Genomic DNA, 16,591 nt, shown 5'->3' with positions numbered 1-16,591 from the left:
TTTTTTTACTTAATAACACTTGTGAATGTATTAATTTTTTCTTCAAAAGGCAGTTTTTAAAGGATAGTATTACACTACTTTAGCAAATTGATGGCCATACACTGACCTTCAAACCTCATGAGTATCAGTGGAACAGATGAAGGTAGACTGCTAAAAGCCACTATTGGTCCATATTCTGTGCTCAGTAGGCTGTTAATTGTGGCCACAGAGGATAGGTGTAATATCTTGACTACATTAAATAACTACTTGTGTTATGCTGCTTCACTCATCCATTTAGTTTCCATCCTGTCGAAGACCTAAATCATGTGGCGGACTATGAACCCAGACTAGAGTTTTGCCGGTGGCTTCTGCAACGTGTTGCACGAGATCCCGACTTCCCCGCCATTGTGTTGTTTATCTACGAGTGCACCTTCCATCAGGATGGCCTTTACAGCACTCGAGACGTTCATTACGGGGCAAGGGGAAATCCTCATGTCACGTACGTCCACGGACACCAGGAACGATTTTCGCTCAACATTTGGGCAGGCATTGTGGGTGACTATCTGATTCTGCCAGTCCGTCTACCTCCTCGACTTACCGGGGCAAATTACCTTCACTTTTTGCAAGAAACTCTGGACATACGGCTACGATGTGATTGCAGCATGATAGGGCGCCCGCACATGCTGTGCGCAGATATTTAAATGAACTCTTCGACGGCAGGGTAATTGGCAAAGGTGGTCGTAGGACATTGCCCCGCGATCACCAGATCTCACGCCACCGGACTTTTTCCTGTATGGATTCTTCAAGGTTCTAGTTCACCCACCCGGACGCGAACTACCTAGACACGAAGAGGAATTAAGGGATCCCATTCAACATGCCACCAATCACATCAGGGCAATACCAGGAATCTTTGAAAGAGTTCAACAAAACACCGTTCGACGTTACCAAGCTTGTGTCGCGTCAGAGGGTCGCCAATTCGAGCACCTGCTTTAAGTAAACGATCTCGTAGCTACAAAATAGGCCCTTTTCACGGCCAACACAACTTGTAAAAGACTTTCTGTACGCGAACTAATAGCTGTTGACGGGTTTGTTCCCAGAACGTCTTATCATGAAACTACAATGAATGTGTCGGAGCCCGGCGGATTCGCTCCCAGGCCCCCAGAGTGGAAGGCTGGCGCGCTGTCATCGAACGTGTGGGTCGCCTTGGATACATCGCGATCTCCGGCAGGCAAAGCATTCGCGGTCATGCGTTATCCTGAGCATCCGGCAACAGGGCAATCCCGCGTCCAATCGGAGCGCGTGGAGCCGAGTTTCCGTAATTTAAAAATTGTGCGTTGTCGACCTACACAACATTAGTAATTTTGGTTCCTACTGGCATCAGCTACCCTGGGTTAAAATTTCGTGACATAATTTCCCACCACCCTGCATAAATATATATTAAACTGGAAAAAATACAACTGTCAACAAATTAAGAACCACAGTTTTAAAAGTGTTTCATTCTAATTTCAGTTTATTTTGTTTCAATATGCGAATCAACTCTTTGTTAACAAAAGGCCTATGAGCTTGTTGCTGTGTGTTAAAAACTATATAAAAGAAGTTATTCAGAAAAAGGGTGTAAATGTTACACATTTCAAGAAATTTAAGATTTCTTTGTCTAAAACAAAACACATTTTTGCAGTTGTTTGATATTTTTAAGTGTGAAAACATCTTCAAACAGTAATTTTTGAAGGCTTCTTTCCCTAATTTTCAAGTAGAGGACCCCTGGGTCTTCCTCCTCTTCTGGGCAACCGCCCCCACCTATAAAACTTCATTAATCCGCCCCTGATTGTACTTCACGGTGTGATTTATCGTTCAAGTTCCGAGAACAGACGTTCGTAGACAAGTCGATCAATGTATTGCTTGCTCATACGTATATCTCGCAAAAAGGCCAATGAGATTCGAGCTTATCGTCAGTCTTTTTTCCCGAGTACCATTCACCCTTGGAACAAGAAATTGGCGGAGAGACTATGTACACAAAATACCCTCCGCCACACAACATAGATGTAGATAACTGCATGCTACAACCAAAATATTGCCTTTGAATTTACTAATGGAGCTTTCCATCTCGTTGAGCAAAACGTGTGACTCATGCAAAATATCGAAACTATTCTAGACAATTAAGGTAAATATTAAAAATAGAATTTTCCGTATTATTAGCTAGTTTTTAGGACATAAGGTAGAAGTGCGCTGCCGCTCGTTCAGCAGCAGGTGGGAAACGCGAGCGGAGTTGCACACTCTCCGGGATATAGTGGGTGGGAGCTGTGGCGTGTTGTTCGCCCCGCACGCGTTTAAGGGCTCGCCCTGCGTGCGAGGGAGGGGAGGGGACGGCTCCCTCCTCGGCGGACGGCGTGTTGCTGTCGCGGGCCCCCGGCGCGGCTCGGAGGCTCAGTGCGCGCGGTCGCTGGGTCGGCGATGGCGGCCACCGTCTCCAGCGCTCGACACCCGCTCTCGCAGCTGGGGCTACCGCTGCCCGTCGCCTCCACCGTCCTGTTCGTCCTCGTTGCCCTCTCCGTACTGACTTTCAGTGAAGCAGCAACGGTCGGTAAGTCGTCTTAGGTGTCCACTGTGCACTCTCTTTCCTAACAACTTACCCCCGGGGTTTACACAGAAAACCAACCCTTGTTACTTTGATACAGTACTTTAAAAACTTACTTTCGGTGTCGAAACTACGGTATCTAGGATCTCCAAAAAATGAAAATTAGGTGGTGATAAGATTGGAAGTAAAGAGAAACATTTTATTTCCTAAAATGTGTAACTGTGTCCTTGCACTGTTTTTATATCTTGTCTATGGTAAATGTCAAGTCGATGATATGTATAAACGTGCCTCACAGTTGACATGTTCCGAAAGAAAGTATCTCAAATGAAAACCACAACGATACTAGAAATATCAAAGTAAATACATCACTTTCGGTGAGATGATCTATCTGTACGCAGTAAAATTTTGTTTCCTTCCACTTCGAATAAGAAACAAAAACCACAGAGCTTTTTACTTGTGAGACCTCGAATATCAAATGAAGCTAAAAAAATCGTAATAATTTTGTTTCAGATGAAAAAATTAGAATACATAAAGCATATATAGAAAAGCAACACCGGCATTAGGGTCGTATGGATAGAGACTAGGAAGAAACAAACAACATGAAGTAGCTCCTCACGCAAAACTCTATAATAATGTTAATCTTTTCGTTAAACACACAGAAAGAACTGGCTACATTCTCAGATAAAGGTATTATGTCTACACAGGGAAGTTCACAGACGAGTTAAAAATGAAGGAAACACAGACAATATAGCACTTGTCATGGTCTGAAATTCTTCTGTAACACGCAAGAAAGAAGTTCCTGCTCTGACCAGACGTTGAGGTCTCCGGTGAACAGCTGAATTAGCATTGACTTTCTATGTCTAGCTACAGGTTTTCCTTGAAAATGGAGGAGAAAACGAAATTCAGTTCCAAGTAGTTCCTCGTAATTATAACAGTAGCAATAAGAATCGCATGATAAGTCATTTACATGACAGTTATTCAGCTCTCTGAAAACTGTGGAGTAAATTGTGTGTAAGTTGGTCAAAAAGTACTCGATGCACAGAACTGCAATCAAGTTATGTTTCTCACAAAAAATTACCGTAGTGGTGTAACTGAAGGGTCAGAATAAAGAAGATTTTTATAAGCTGTTAACAATAAACATTATTACCAGACAATAATTTTGTAAATCGAATATCTAAATCTAGAGCATATTTCTTGAACATAATCTGTTTGGTACTAGCTGTATGACCATCTTCCATCCTCTACTCCAGTAACAACGTGGTACTCAAAGCATCATACAGTCATGTAATTACGTTTATACACTCACTTCACTAAACAGAACATTTTTTAATTGTATGCAAAATTTACCTGAGAAATTTCAATTAATACGTCTTGGAGCATGCAGAGAAATTACTCGAATCTCATAGGCGTACTACTAAGAGAGGTATTAAAAATAGGTAAGATTTTTTTCCTGCTTAAGGGTCGAAAATCCGAGTTGACATAAAATCAAACATATAAGGTACTGCGGAAGGCAGCAGTATACTGATATATAAAACTTCTCTCCTGTCCTCTACAAAGTAATATATTCATTACTTAACCAGAAAGTAGTTTGGTCAGAATTATTTCATATAAGTCTTTATCACATATGGAAGTAACCTCCCAATTGTGTGTCACACAACTGTCCAAGAACAACGAATTTATTGTGACTATCTTATAGAATGAGATGAAGGCATCGATTAACACAGGTGATCCGTTGTAATCAACTACGAAGTATCACCAGTTTGTTGACACTAAAGTTGGTAAATCTAAGGTCAACAGTGATTGATATAGCGACAGTAAATGAAGTCTGAACAGAGACAGGAAAATAAATTTTTAGGAAGCAAATTTAGCAAGAAATTTTAGTAAGCAACACCAGAAATTTTAAGTAAGGTTACTGCGTACCGCAAAATGAAAACTATAGCTGCTGAAATACAGGAAATAATTGTTTCATTGCATCTGCTATAAAAATGTCATCGGCATAAAATATATATCAAAGAAAACTTAAGCGTCTGAAATAGATGAAAAAACTAAACTTTATTAAATAAGTGGTAAACGTTCACTGCTTATAAAAAAATAAAACGCGACTAGCCCTTCACTATTGCAAATCTTCAACTATACTTTCAATTGTGAAACAATCCTTTCAGTTATTTTCTATATAGGAGGATGATTAACTTGTAATTTTTGGACAGCTATATGTTGAAGTAAACTTTGTCGTCGTAACATTTATCAAATAAATTTGCATATTTAGCTACTAAATCTAGTGAATATTTCCTAGCTGTGTATTGACTTCTCGTACATCTTAATCAAACTTTTCTATTCCTTGTCCTCATAGAAAGGGATGCACAAGTGTAATATGTAATTTGTATTGCATCCGCGTTTTTTGATGAGATCGTACAGCAGCAGCTTAGTAATTAATTGTGGCACAGTGTAATAACAAAGACGGACAACAGATGGACGAGAAGGACAAATCTCAGTAATACGGAAACGGTTAACCTTCCTCTGTTTCGGTTCAGTTCCTTTTCTTTTACTTTTTCTCTCATTAGCAGCGTGAAAAAGTGTTGAGCAGCTTTATGGTTTACTCATCAATTTCCGCAAAATAGCTATGGCCTGACAAAAATTAAAATCTTAAAAGAGAAAATACAACCAGTTATTAAGTTAAAAACTGAATTAAATCCAGTTTTTACCTGTTGACTGGAATGGTTTCCGACATTAATTCCTTTATTCATACCGACGTCAACTGTTACCTAGAGACAGGGAGGCTTTTTACCGTATTATTGTTAAGCTGGCGCTCTCTATAAGTTCAGTCAAAGAAATGCTCTACTGTGACGCGTCATCTGGTATTCCCGCAGCTTTTGATTTTAAGCGGCGAACTTGGGTGGAGTTCAGACCTTCACAGGCGCAGATACAAGGGAAAGCGGAGGGTCGGGTCATGTACTCCATGGGCACATTCACACATACTCACAAAGAGCAGTTCAGAAAAAAATTCGATTTCTTTCTGACATAACTTTCAGAAAGTAAGGTAGCATGAAAAGGGCAAGGAATTAAAATCTGCGTTTAAAAGAGGATACTTTTCAGTTGTTTGCCTTGATGGACTTGCGGCCTGACCAAGTGCAGAAAACATTTCAGGCAAGTAAAGCGTCAGTCACAGGCTGATCGTATCTGCTGCCAAAAACAAACAAATCCGACGTGGTTCGTAAGTTTGTAGGTGCAACCGGCGATCAAAAGGAAGTTAAGTACGCCAAGGCAAAAAGGGGAGTACCCTCTACTAAGGAAAAAATTACAGATAGACGAACTAACTTACCCGACCGATGACGGGAAAGACTGAAAGAAACAGCATTATCCCAATTTATGCGCTTCCAAAGCCACAGTCTATGGAATTGTATTCACAGGTGCACTGCTAAGTGAAATACTTATAACGGCTAGTGCACTATTCGGTTTTACAATGCGTAATTTATGTTGTCAGAGTTGTGTGAGTTTTTAATTGTTATAGCTTTTAAGTCAATGGCATAACACTTCCACATCTAAAATTTTCGGACGATTGCTTTTAATACGCAGTTTATTGGAAGTTGTGCAAATCGATGTACTAAGCTATGATGTAATTATGTCAAAATTGCATCCAATTTCAAATTAAACCGTGACCACACCCGTCCCCGCGAACCGAACCCTGATCTGTGCCTATTAGCAAAATCAGCAACATGTTGTTGGAGAATAGGTCGATATCTTTCAAAATTCGAACTCGGAATTTGTCACGCCGTACTGAATAGTACCAAAATGTACAACTGCTCTGACATGAAGTCTGACAGGGCGATGATGCCAAATGATGCCAAACAGCAAACAATATTTCTGATAAAGAAAGATGTGGTGATTAAAGTTTACAGTTTTGACAACTGCAGAGTTACTTACTACAAAGGAGATACACGTCCAGTTGGAGAAGAACATGGGGTAGACGTATAATGAAAAACATGAAATCTTACCAAAAAAAAAGAAATAAATGGAAACAGAACTTTGCCATCATAGGTTGTTTGTAATTCAGACACAACGGGTTTAAACTGTTAAATAATTACCGAACTAAAATGACGTATGCGCTATTTATCGAGTTTGCGTCTTCGGGCATCATAATTCAGGAAGAAATTATTTGTTTCGTTCTGCACAAGATTGGAAGTATACACACAACTCAGTGAGAAATGAAATTCTAATGTGCAACAAGTGGCATACAATATATTTAGGATCTGGTTTAACTAACATAAATTTGCCGGCCGCGGTGGTCTAGCGGTTCTAGGCGCGCAGTCCGGAACCGCGCGACTGCTACGGTCGCAGGTTCGAATCCTGCCTCGGGCATGGATGAGTGTGATGTCCTTGGGTTAGTTAGGTTTAAGTAGTTCTAAGTTCTAGGGGACTGATGACCACAGATGTTAAGTCCCATAGTGCTCAGATCCATTTGAACCATTTTCTAACATAAATTTGTTTTCAGTAGTTCTTTGAAATATGACGAAGATACTTGTTTGCATTTATTGGTAACGGTTGATATAAATTAAATGATACTTATATGCAGCGAGCTAAATTAGCAAAATATGTCACATTTTATTCTCGGGAAATTTTGTTCTCTCTGCAGTATACTTCAAGCAATACATCAAATTTGATACATTCGAAAAGGATAAATGGACAACAAATTGCTTTTGACTGAGGCCGGCTCTTTTTCTTATTTCAGCCACAGCACAATGGTTTCGTGTTATGGCACTAACCTTCCTCCCCGTTCACTTCCTCACTATGACATAATTTCTGACTGTTCTTACAGTTCCACAATAAGGAGAAATCCAAACGAGGGCTGTCAAATAGGGAGAATTATTTTATCAGAGTTGCAGAGATCTCAGTGTGCCACCTCTAATCAGCGTCTTTGAAGAGTAGCTGAACATCTAACATCAACATCAGTTATCAGCGTGCTCCACATCGCATGCACTGTACGCAAAACTGGGAAGTCGGGCAAAAGCATCCGTTCTCGGTCTATCTGTCACGCGTGTTGCATTCGGTTTTGTATTATCCTTACAAATAATTCTTGTTACACGGTACCATGTTACCGCAAACATTAAAAGATTCAGCAAGTTCTAGAGTTTATTAACAGTTCATTATCTTTCTTTTGCTGACTCTTTGGAATACGTATTGTACGATCACAGTCAAGCGCTGATGTTTTGGTGTTGTCCGCGTGTGTAACTGTAGCTGAAACGCAGGAATCGCTGCATACGAGAGCTGCTGCTCTGTATTGTTCTCATCCCGTCTCGTGTTACGAAAGAGCAAGACTTCATATCTAATTGTGCTTCTTGCCTGTTATTATATCGAAGAATTATGGTTGAAACGTCCCCTTTGAACAATTTTACAAGACTGTGCTTAACCTGACACACAATATTTTGTTAGCGCAACGCAATCTGACTTTCAAAATTCCCTACAAAAGAATAGCCCTGACTAACATTAAACTATACCTTTCACAAATCACTTACCTCACAAAAATCTTCGCTGCTCAAGCTACTGCAATACAGCGAGCGCCACTACTGCCAGCTAAATAAAAGATTCAAACTACTGAAGGCACTAACTACTGATAGGGATAGTTAGCAAATGAAAGATATTAATAGAGAACAAACAATGTATTTACCTTGATATCATCATATATAAATATACCAGTTCATGAAAAATTACAAAACTCCGCCATCTCTCTCCCCACATCCACCACTGCTGGCGGCTCACCTCCAACTGCGCAACGCTACGCGCTGTTCACATCCAGCTGCCGCTGCCCAACACTACAATGGCGAGTATTACAACAATGCAAAGCAGACACAGACTGCCCACAGCACAGCCAGTGATTGTCATACAGAGGTGGCGTTACCAATAAAAAACCTAAACAGCCTACTTACATAGAGAAAACATAAACAGCCTACTTACATAGAGAAAACATAAACAGCCTACTTACATAAAGAAAACATAAACAGCCTACTTACATAGAGAAAACATAAACAGCCTACTTACATAGCCCCCATGCTCCCCACAAAAATTTTTACAAATGGTGTTGGGCACTGGCCAATACAGATTTGACAAAAATTTTTCACAATTACAGTAACAAAGATATAAAATGCACACACTTATTGATACATTGTTGGTCAAAAGCTAAAAATTTCTCACAGTCCATAAAGACAGTCCACATTGTTCATCACAGTAAAAATGCAGAGTTTTTCTCAAAGTCCAAGCAGTAAAAGAAAATGCACATAGAAGTAGTGGATTTCCATGCAGTCTTGAAGAAGTAGTGTTGACCTTCCAACTGAAAGACAGTGCTGACTCTTGACATGCTGACAGGTAATGGGCCACAACAGAGCAAACCCACAGCAGAGTCATTCGACAGTTTGAAGAAGATTGGTAGGTAGGTCATCACAGAGCAGACGCACTGTAGTCCTGGTAGAGAGTATGGTATTGGTGGGCCACCAGAGGTGCAGACCCACTGCAGTCCTTGTAGAAATAATGGTATTGGTGGATCATCAAAGATGTAGACCCACTGTAGTCCTTGTAGAGATAATGGTACTGGTGGGTCATCAAAGATGCAGACCCACTGTAGTCCTTGTAGAGACGCCAGCAGCCATGTGTTGCGACTGTGCAGGTGCACAATCACCATTGAAGAGTCTTGCGGATAATATAGCAAGTCCATAAACCACCACTTGTGCACTCACAAAGATTTCGAAACTGTCCTTAGAACCAACAATGCTGTTATCCAGTCCCTTGCTGAATTATTAACACACGTGCAAACACTAACAGTCCCTACTTCTCACATATTGTCCATATACTATGACCAACAGGAACGTGTGCAGTGAAATGTAACTTACAAGTTAATAATAAGATGAACTGGTGTCAATTACAATTTTATAACATGAGAATACAATTACAAAGGTACAAAATACGTCATTAAAGAACATAACAATACAGATAACATTTGTAGTAAAACAGGCGTTACAAAAGAATAGAAATAGACATATACGTCAGTGTTACAGGAATTATGACATGAGTACATACATAAAAGATCAGAATAACTTTCGAAACATCAACTTCACACATGAGCATTAACACAAAACAGAATAAATAGTGTCTAAACATCTTTACAAAGTAAATAACACATTATTAATGCCAATTGTATTTGAGGATAACAGTATTCCTCATCATAGTGAATGTAACTTAGTATTAGAAGAGAAAAAAGTTCTATGAACAGTACACAGAGACAGGAAGAAAACAAATACACAAGGGTACACAAACATATAGTGGGATAACACAAAAGGTAAAGGACAGGGTTTGTTTTACTGCAGTATTTTGCATGGAGATCTCCCTTTGTTCATCATTATTCCCAAAAAGTCCTATCTAAGCCTGCTTTCTGTATCCTGTTCATATTTCCTTCAAAATAATTATTTCTGATTGTACAATACTCATTTGGTCCAAATCTTTTTCATATAACTTCTCAATGCATTTTTTTCCTATTGTCCATAGTCAGTTCCTTATATAGTCTACCCCCTCTTAAGCTAACTTAAATCTACTGAGCTCAGATGCTAAACTAAGGGACGAGGCAATGCAGCATCACATAAAGCAATTAATATAAACAGCAATGAAAAAAAAAAAACGCAGATTTGCGAAGCAAGCAGCATTAAGAAATTAGCAAAGCAATTGTAATATTACAACTAATCTAAGGCAATGTGCAGCAAACAATAAAAATAAATCATTAGTAAAACTGGCTTAACAGAACAATGTAAAGTCAAATTCAATAACACTATGCCTGGCAAACAGCAGCAGAAAATGAAGTAACTTATATCTAAACAAGACATAGCTGAAGCAGAAGAAATAGTACACTAAAGATAACAATGCAGATAAGGGAAATGTATAAACACATCTTAATGTCTAAGTAATTAAAGTGGTGCACCACAACAACTTATTGTAAAAAAAAATATTACCATGTACTTGAAAAGAAAATTATGTATGCAGTTACTAGTTCCTTCTTATTGTTCTTTCCTTTCCAAGTGCTCCTTTTTTAAAGAATGTGGATCATAAAATAATTATTTAATAGATCTGTTGACAGAAAGTGTTCACATTAGCAAATGCATTTTATTTTATAAAAGCAATGCTGCAACACAGCTGGAAAACAGATGTCAAATGAAATAAGCAACTATGAAAAGCAAAGCATAAAAATATCATTCAGTAGTCATGTGACATTTCATAAGTTAGTAGAAATTCTCTCAACTCTCGTAGAAAGACGCTTGTCATAATCAGGTGTGCAGATGTAAAAATATTTCCGAGGATAATGGCCTCCCCTTTTTTTTGTTCTACCTGTGCCGCTGACAAGGGCTCACAATAATGGCTTTTTCTCCAGACGTCTGACACAGCTGGGTGCCCGCGACGCATTACGTGCAGGTGGTCACTTAACTTTCGTACGGAAATATTTACGACAGCACTTTTCGCTAAAGTGACAGTCTCACATAAAAATATTTCACAGGTCAAGAATTAGCGTTGCAAATCTGTATAAACAAAATCCTATAAATATAAGTGTCCAAAAAATGTTCAGTGGCATTGTGATACATTCACATATGATTCACACATGTCATAACTCTTAAAGTACGATTCTTGGTTTCCAACATCCTTTTTCACAAGTCAAGAGTCCCTACCCACTATTCATTACTCCTTACCTTATTACACATATACGTATCCATCGACACTCGTCAAAATTTCATCGTGAGAAATACGTAGCATAATAAACATTCCTCAACAACATAATACACATCGTCGTCGTAATAACAACATCATAACACTTCAGTCAAATCTCAAAATCGTCGTAGCTTCCTCCAATAATTAAAAAATTCTCTGCTCATGTCAAAAGTGTCATCTGCCTCAAACGTATTTTAAAAATCATGCTCCCTTACCAAATATATCATTCAAAGCTCTCATAGTATCACAATGGTTCCGAAAAAATATGAGCATTTCACAAAGTACAGACAAAATACAATTTCATAAGTGTGCAGTTATCCAACTGTGTAATTGCGTAAACATCAGTCACTGATGTAATAAAAAAGTTTATCTCTCAGTTACATGATCAGATAGCTGTGTAATTTGTGTGTTAGAGAAATATGGTACCGATGTGTAAAGTTGTATAAGCAAATACCATATTAGCTAGGGTTCCTTGTGGTTGCCACACACATGGTACACAAAGTAGGCGTGTACCCCCCTGAGGATAAATGTAATTATACCCTCAGGTGTTACAAATTACAGCAATGGAATGAAATGTATCACGGAAAACTTTCTTTGTAATAAAAAAAATCTTTGAAAATAAGTGTTTTAAGTATAAGATTAATCGCTCAAATGCGTGTCCTGTAGCGCTAAATGCGCGTCTTGCTGTAAGATAATTCTGTGGAACTGTCGTAGTTATCGTCCTCTGTAAGCAAGGTTCTGCTAAAGTCAATGTACTTACCTCATGAAACACAAAAGTGAAATGCTTTGCGTATAGATATCTTAGTTATTACGCTTATTGCCGTGATGAAGAAAGTACTGTGCAGTAACGCATTGTTATGCCACGAAAAAGGCTGTCTCATTGTTGCTATACCACACAAGTTACTACTAAAACATGTTTTACTTTGCAGAATAATTCAGAAAACTGTGCAGATATAAAACAGATACACCGCAAAAGCAACATTGTAAATTGTCACTCATTAGTAGCGTCGTGATAAAACCGTGTAGTTGTCACATAAACTAACCACTGTGTCGTCTGGTATCTCACAGAAAGTACTTTAAACCCAGAATGTATTTTCAAGTGAACCAAAATATTGCATTAAAATCTCATGAGCAGTACCAGTACATGTTCTATGTATGTAAGCCTGATAGTCGTTACGTAATCGTGCAACTAGCAAGCAAGAACGTACAAATACAACACTGTGTCGTCTGTTCACTATAACAATGCATTCGTAATTTCTGTTTAAATAAGTTCTCATGGTTCTTGGCTGGATATTTAACTTCAAACATTGTTGCATGGTAACAGTTTCTAAAGCATACTAGTAACGTGAAGTGAAACGTTTTATGGCAAAGACAAAGTTAAAAGGCAGATTATCTGTCAATAAATGGTTTTACATGAGAAATGTGGTGTAAACCTTTACTCTTCCTAGTACGCAGAGTTTCAACTTCAACGCAATTATCATGTGGTATACGTCGGATTCTGTAAGGTCCATTGTAAACTAGAAAGAATTTGTGACTCAAGTGTTTCTTCTTATGTGACAATGAATGAGCTTTAATAAGAACTTTCTGACCAATATACAATTTCTTTGTATTTGCTTTACCGTGTAGTTTTCTCCTTTTGTCTGCTGCAGATTTTATATTTTTAAGAGCCAAATCAATTATGTCTTTGTGTCGAAGTTTACGTGTATTTGGGAAAGGTACAAGCTCTCTGATTCTGTTCGGTGGTTCTTCATTCTTTAGTACAAGAGTGGGTGGTAAAGCAGTGGAATCATGAGGCATTTCATTCAGCACATTTTGAAATAAGTGTAAATATCTGTCCCAATGCTGATGTTTTCTGTGACAATAAAGTCTGCAAAGCTTATTGATTTCTTTCATAATCCGTTCAGACGGGTTACAATGTGGTGAGTACAATGAAATAAAAACAGGTTTGATTTTATGGTTGCGAAGCATGCGTGACCAAACAGCAGATCTGAATTGCGGTCCGTTATCTGAAATGACTTTAGCAACGTGGCCAACTTCACGTAAGAAATTTTTAACAAAGGCGTTGGATACAGATCGTCCAGTGGCTTTACGTAACGGAGTGAAAGAAACAAATTTTGAAGTAAGTTCAACAGCGACTAGAACGTACGAAAATCCATTGGATGTTCTGACAAGGGGTCCCAAGAGATCAACAGCAGCAAATTCTTTTAATTTAGAAGGAATGATAGGAAACAGCGGAGCACGATGTGAGATAGTAGATGGTTTCGCCTTTTGACAAAGTTTACAAATAGACAAGACTCTTCGAATTCGCTTTTCCATATTGTTAAAATAACAAGTCGTTCGAAGAATATGATAACATTTTCGTGGGCCAAAATGTGCGTAACTGAAATGAATGTACCAAATGAGCTTATTAACAAAATCGTCTGGAATGCAAAGTACCCATAGCTTGTCATCAACAGTGCAGCGTTTGAAGAGTATGTTGTTTCTAACCAGGTAATAATGCCGAATCTGTGTGTGTGTCTTTTCATGCCATTTGCTCTTGATGTCTTTCCAAATCGGATCTTTATCTTGTTCATGAGCAATGTCCTTTAAAGATGTGGTGATGAAGTTTTCAAAGGCGACTTTCTGAATGTAAAGAATACTGAAATTTTTCTCGAGGTTGCCTTCTGTGGTACTTTTCTCAAGCCCAGCCGGTGCGCGTGACAGTGCGTCCGCAACAATGTTCTCCTTGCCGGGAATGTAGACTATTGTGAAGCGGAATTCTTGCAGAAACAATGCCCAACGTTTTAACCTGTCATGATTTAATTTTGAAGACATAAGAAATTGTAATGCACGATGATCACTGTATACTTTTACGTGCTTACCAGAAAGAAAGAAACGGAATTTGTTAAATGCCCAAACGATAGCTAAAGCTTCTAATTCAGTAACGGAATAATTTTTTTCAGATTTTGTTAGCACTCGGCTAGCAAAAGCAATGGTTTTCTGAACGGTAGTGTCATTTTCTATGGCTTCTTGAAATAAATGGGCACCAAGACCGACTTTAGAAGAATCCGTGCCAAGGCAGAAATCTTGTGACAGATCTGGATGAGCTAAGATTGGCGCGTGAAGTAACGCTTCTTTCAAAGAATTGAATTCCAATTGTGCTTGTTCGTCCCAGTTCCAAATAGTATTTTTTCCAGTGAGAGAACAAAGTTTTGGTGTAACAAGAATTTGCATATTCAGAAAACGACGGTAAAAATTTACGAGACCTAGAAAACTGCGGACTTGTCTTTTTGTGGATGGAACTGGAATGGCTCTGATTGCTTCTAACTTTTCAGGATCCGGCTGAATCCCTTCAGAAGAAATAATATGTCCCAAAAACTTCACCTTTGTCCTACCGAATTCAGACTTTTCCAAGTTAACTGTAATTCCAGATTCTGCAAAAATACGTAACAAACTGTTGAGGATGCGATTATGTTGTTCCCATGAAGCTTCTGCTATCAGAATATCGTCCACATACAAGGTGATGTGACGTTTTAAGAACTCAGGTAATATGGAATTTAACCCACGAATGAATGCTGCCGAAGAAATGTTCAAACCAAAAGGAAGTTTCCGAAACTGATAACAAACGCCGAAACAAAGGAAAGCTGTGTATTTTCTACATTCTGGATGAAGTTCGATCTGATAAAAGCTGGATCTGAGATCAATGGAAGACAACACTTTTACACCATTAAAATTTTGAAGAAGTTCTTCTAACGTTTGCGGCCTGTCTGTTTCAGGAATAATGATCGTATTGATTTGTCTCGAATCTAAGACAAGCCTGATCGATCCATTTTTCTTCTCAACAACATGTAATGGATTGTTGTATGAGCTTACTGCAGGCTCAATAATGCCCTCATCGAGCATAGATTGTATTTCTGTTCTAACACGGTCCCTATAATGTGCTGGAATTACATATGGTCTAACACAAAATTTAGTATGCTCACGAACACGAAATTGGTATTGAAATCCCTTGATTGTTCCTGTTTTATGAGTAAAAACTGTGGAATGTGCTTGTAAAATCTCAAAAAGGTCCTGCCTATCAGTGTCATTACAATTCTCAATTGTTTGAATTTTATTCTGAATTAACTTATTAGTGTCAAATGCGCCGTCGATATCATCCCTGTCAGTACTTGCAGAGTGATTGTTAGTGTCTAGTTCCGTAGAAAATTCCGAACTGTTGTCTAATAGAACGTAAAGCCGATTAATTTCCTCATCATGGTTTGAGAGCCAATCTTCAAATTTCAAAGCTATTGACTTACCTTCTTTTTCTAAAGTTATTTCAGCATCGTGAAAGTTTAAGATTGCTTCGTATTCATTCAAAAAGTCTACTCCCAGTATAATTTCCGTCGACAATAATGGAACAATAAGGAAGTTCGTAGAGAAGCTGTGGCTTTGACAAAAGAATTCTAGGTTGGTTTGTTGGCGTACATCTACACTTTTTCCAAAGATTGCACCTTGTAATTTAATCTTACGTAACGGAAGTGTGGGGCAATCGTTCGATTTGTTGCATTTGCTAAAGGCTGTTTCACTGATTACTGAAATGGGACTGCCAGAGTCAAGTACTGCCGTAAATTTTACGTCATTTACTGTAATGCAAATCACAGGATATGCAACGTTGTTATGTTTTACGTCGTGTTCTTGGAGTAAGATGTCCCTAATATCTTCCATTTTTACGTAATTACTAGCTACGGCAGCTGCGTCGTTAGTGTCATAAGAACGTTTTGTGGCTGCCAGCGGTGTGAGTCATTGCCTATTGTCTCTTTGTTGGCGCGCGTCGTTATTGGGGTTTGGAGACCTAACTTCTACAAATTCACCGTGACGAGAGGGCCCTGCTCTGTTTGAATCCCGCCAGTTCTGATGCAATTCAGGTCTGTCGTTACGATCATATCGTCTGTCGTCATGTCGGTAGATTCCATAGTTTCTTTCTTGTCGGTCACATGGTGGAGAATTTCTCCCTGAATCGTAACTGCGCGCTGGTCCGTTGCGTCTAAAGTTATTCTGTCTCCCTTGATAGTATTTATTTTGGTTCCCATATTGTCTGTTTCTCTTATTGTCTCTGTGATAATCATTACCACGGAGAGGTGATCTTTCCCTGTAGTTATTACTACTCTGCCAACGGTTGTCATACGGGTGGTGTCTGTTTTGGTCACGATTTGTGTTGTGAGAATAGCCTTGTCGTGTCAAGTTATTACTTCTTTCATCGCGGAATTGCGACGGATGTGACCTGTAATTGTTGTGTTCCTGGTTTCGCGTTCCGCGATTGTCAGTGTCAATTTCTAATTC

The 16,591-nt window shown here is 38.8% G+C and overlaps 1 protein-coding gene across 2 annotated transcripts in view; it reads left to right on the top strand.

Annotated features, from left to right (window-relative positions):
* Window positions 1-2,425: 2,425 nt before the first annotated feature.
* Window positions 2,426-16,591, top strand: part of LOC124601977 — a 447,674-nt gene continuing 433,508 nt past the window's right edge. For both annotated transcript variants that reach the window (XM_047136288.1, XM_047136287.1), the window contains exon 1: window positions 2,426-2,560. In XM_047136288.1, coding sequence (XP_046992244.1) covers window positions 2,431-2,560 — 130 coding nt within the window. In that variant the 5' untranslated portion in view covers window positions 2,426-2,430. The remainder of the gene's footprint in view (window positions 2,561-16,591) is intronic.

The sequence above is a fragment of the Schistocerca americana genome, chromosome 1, assembly GCF_021461395.2.
Source record: "Schistocerca americana isolate TAMUIC-IGC-003095 chromosome 1, iqSchAmer2.1, whole genome shotgun sequence".
Classification (NCBI taxonomy): domain Eukaryota; kingdom Metazoa; phylum Arthropoda; class Insecta; order Orthoptera; family Acrididae; genus Schistocerca; species Schistocerca americana.
This window is presented reverse-complemented; position numbering and strand designations above follow the sequence as displayed.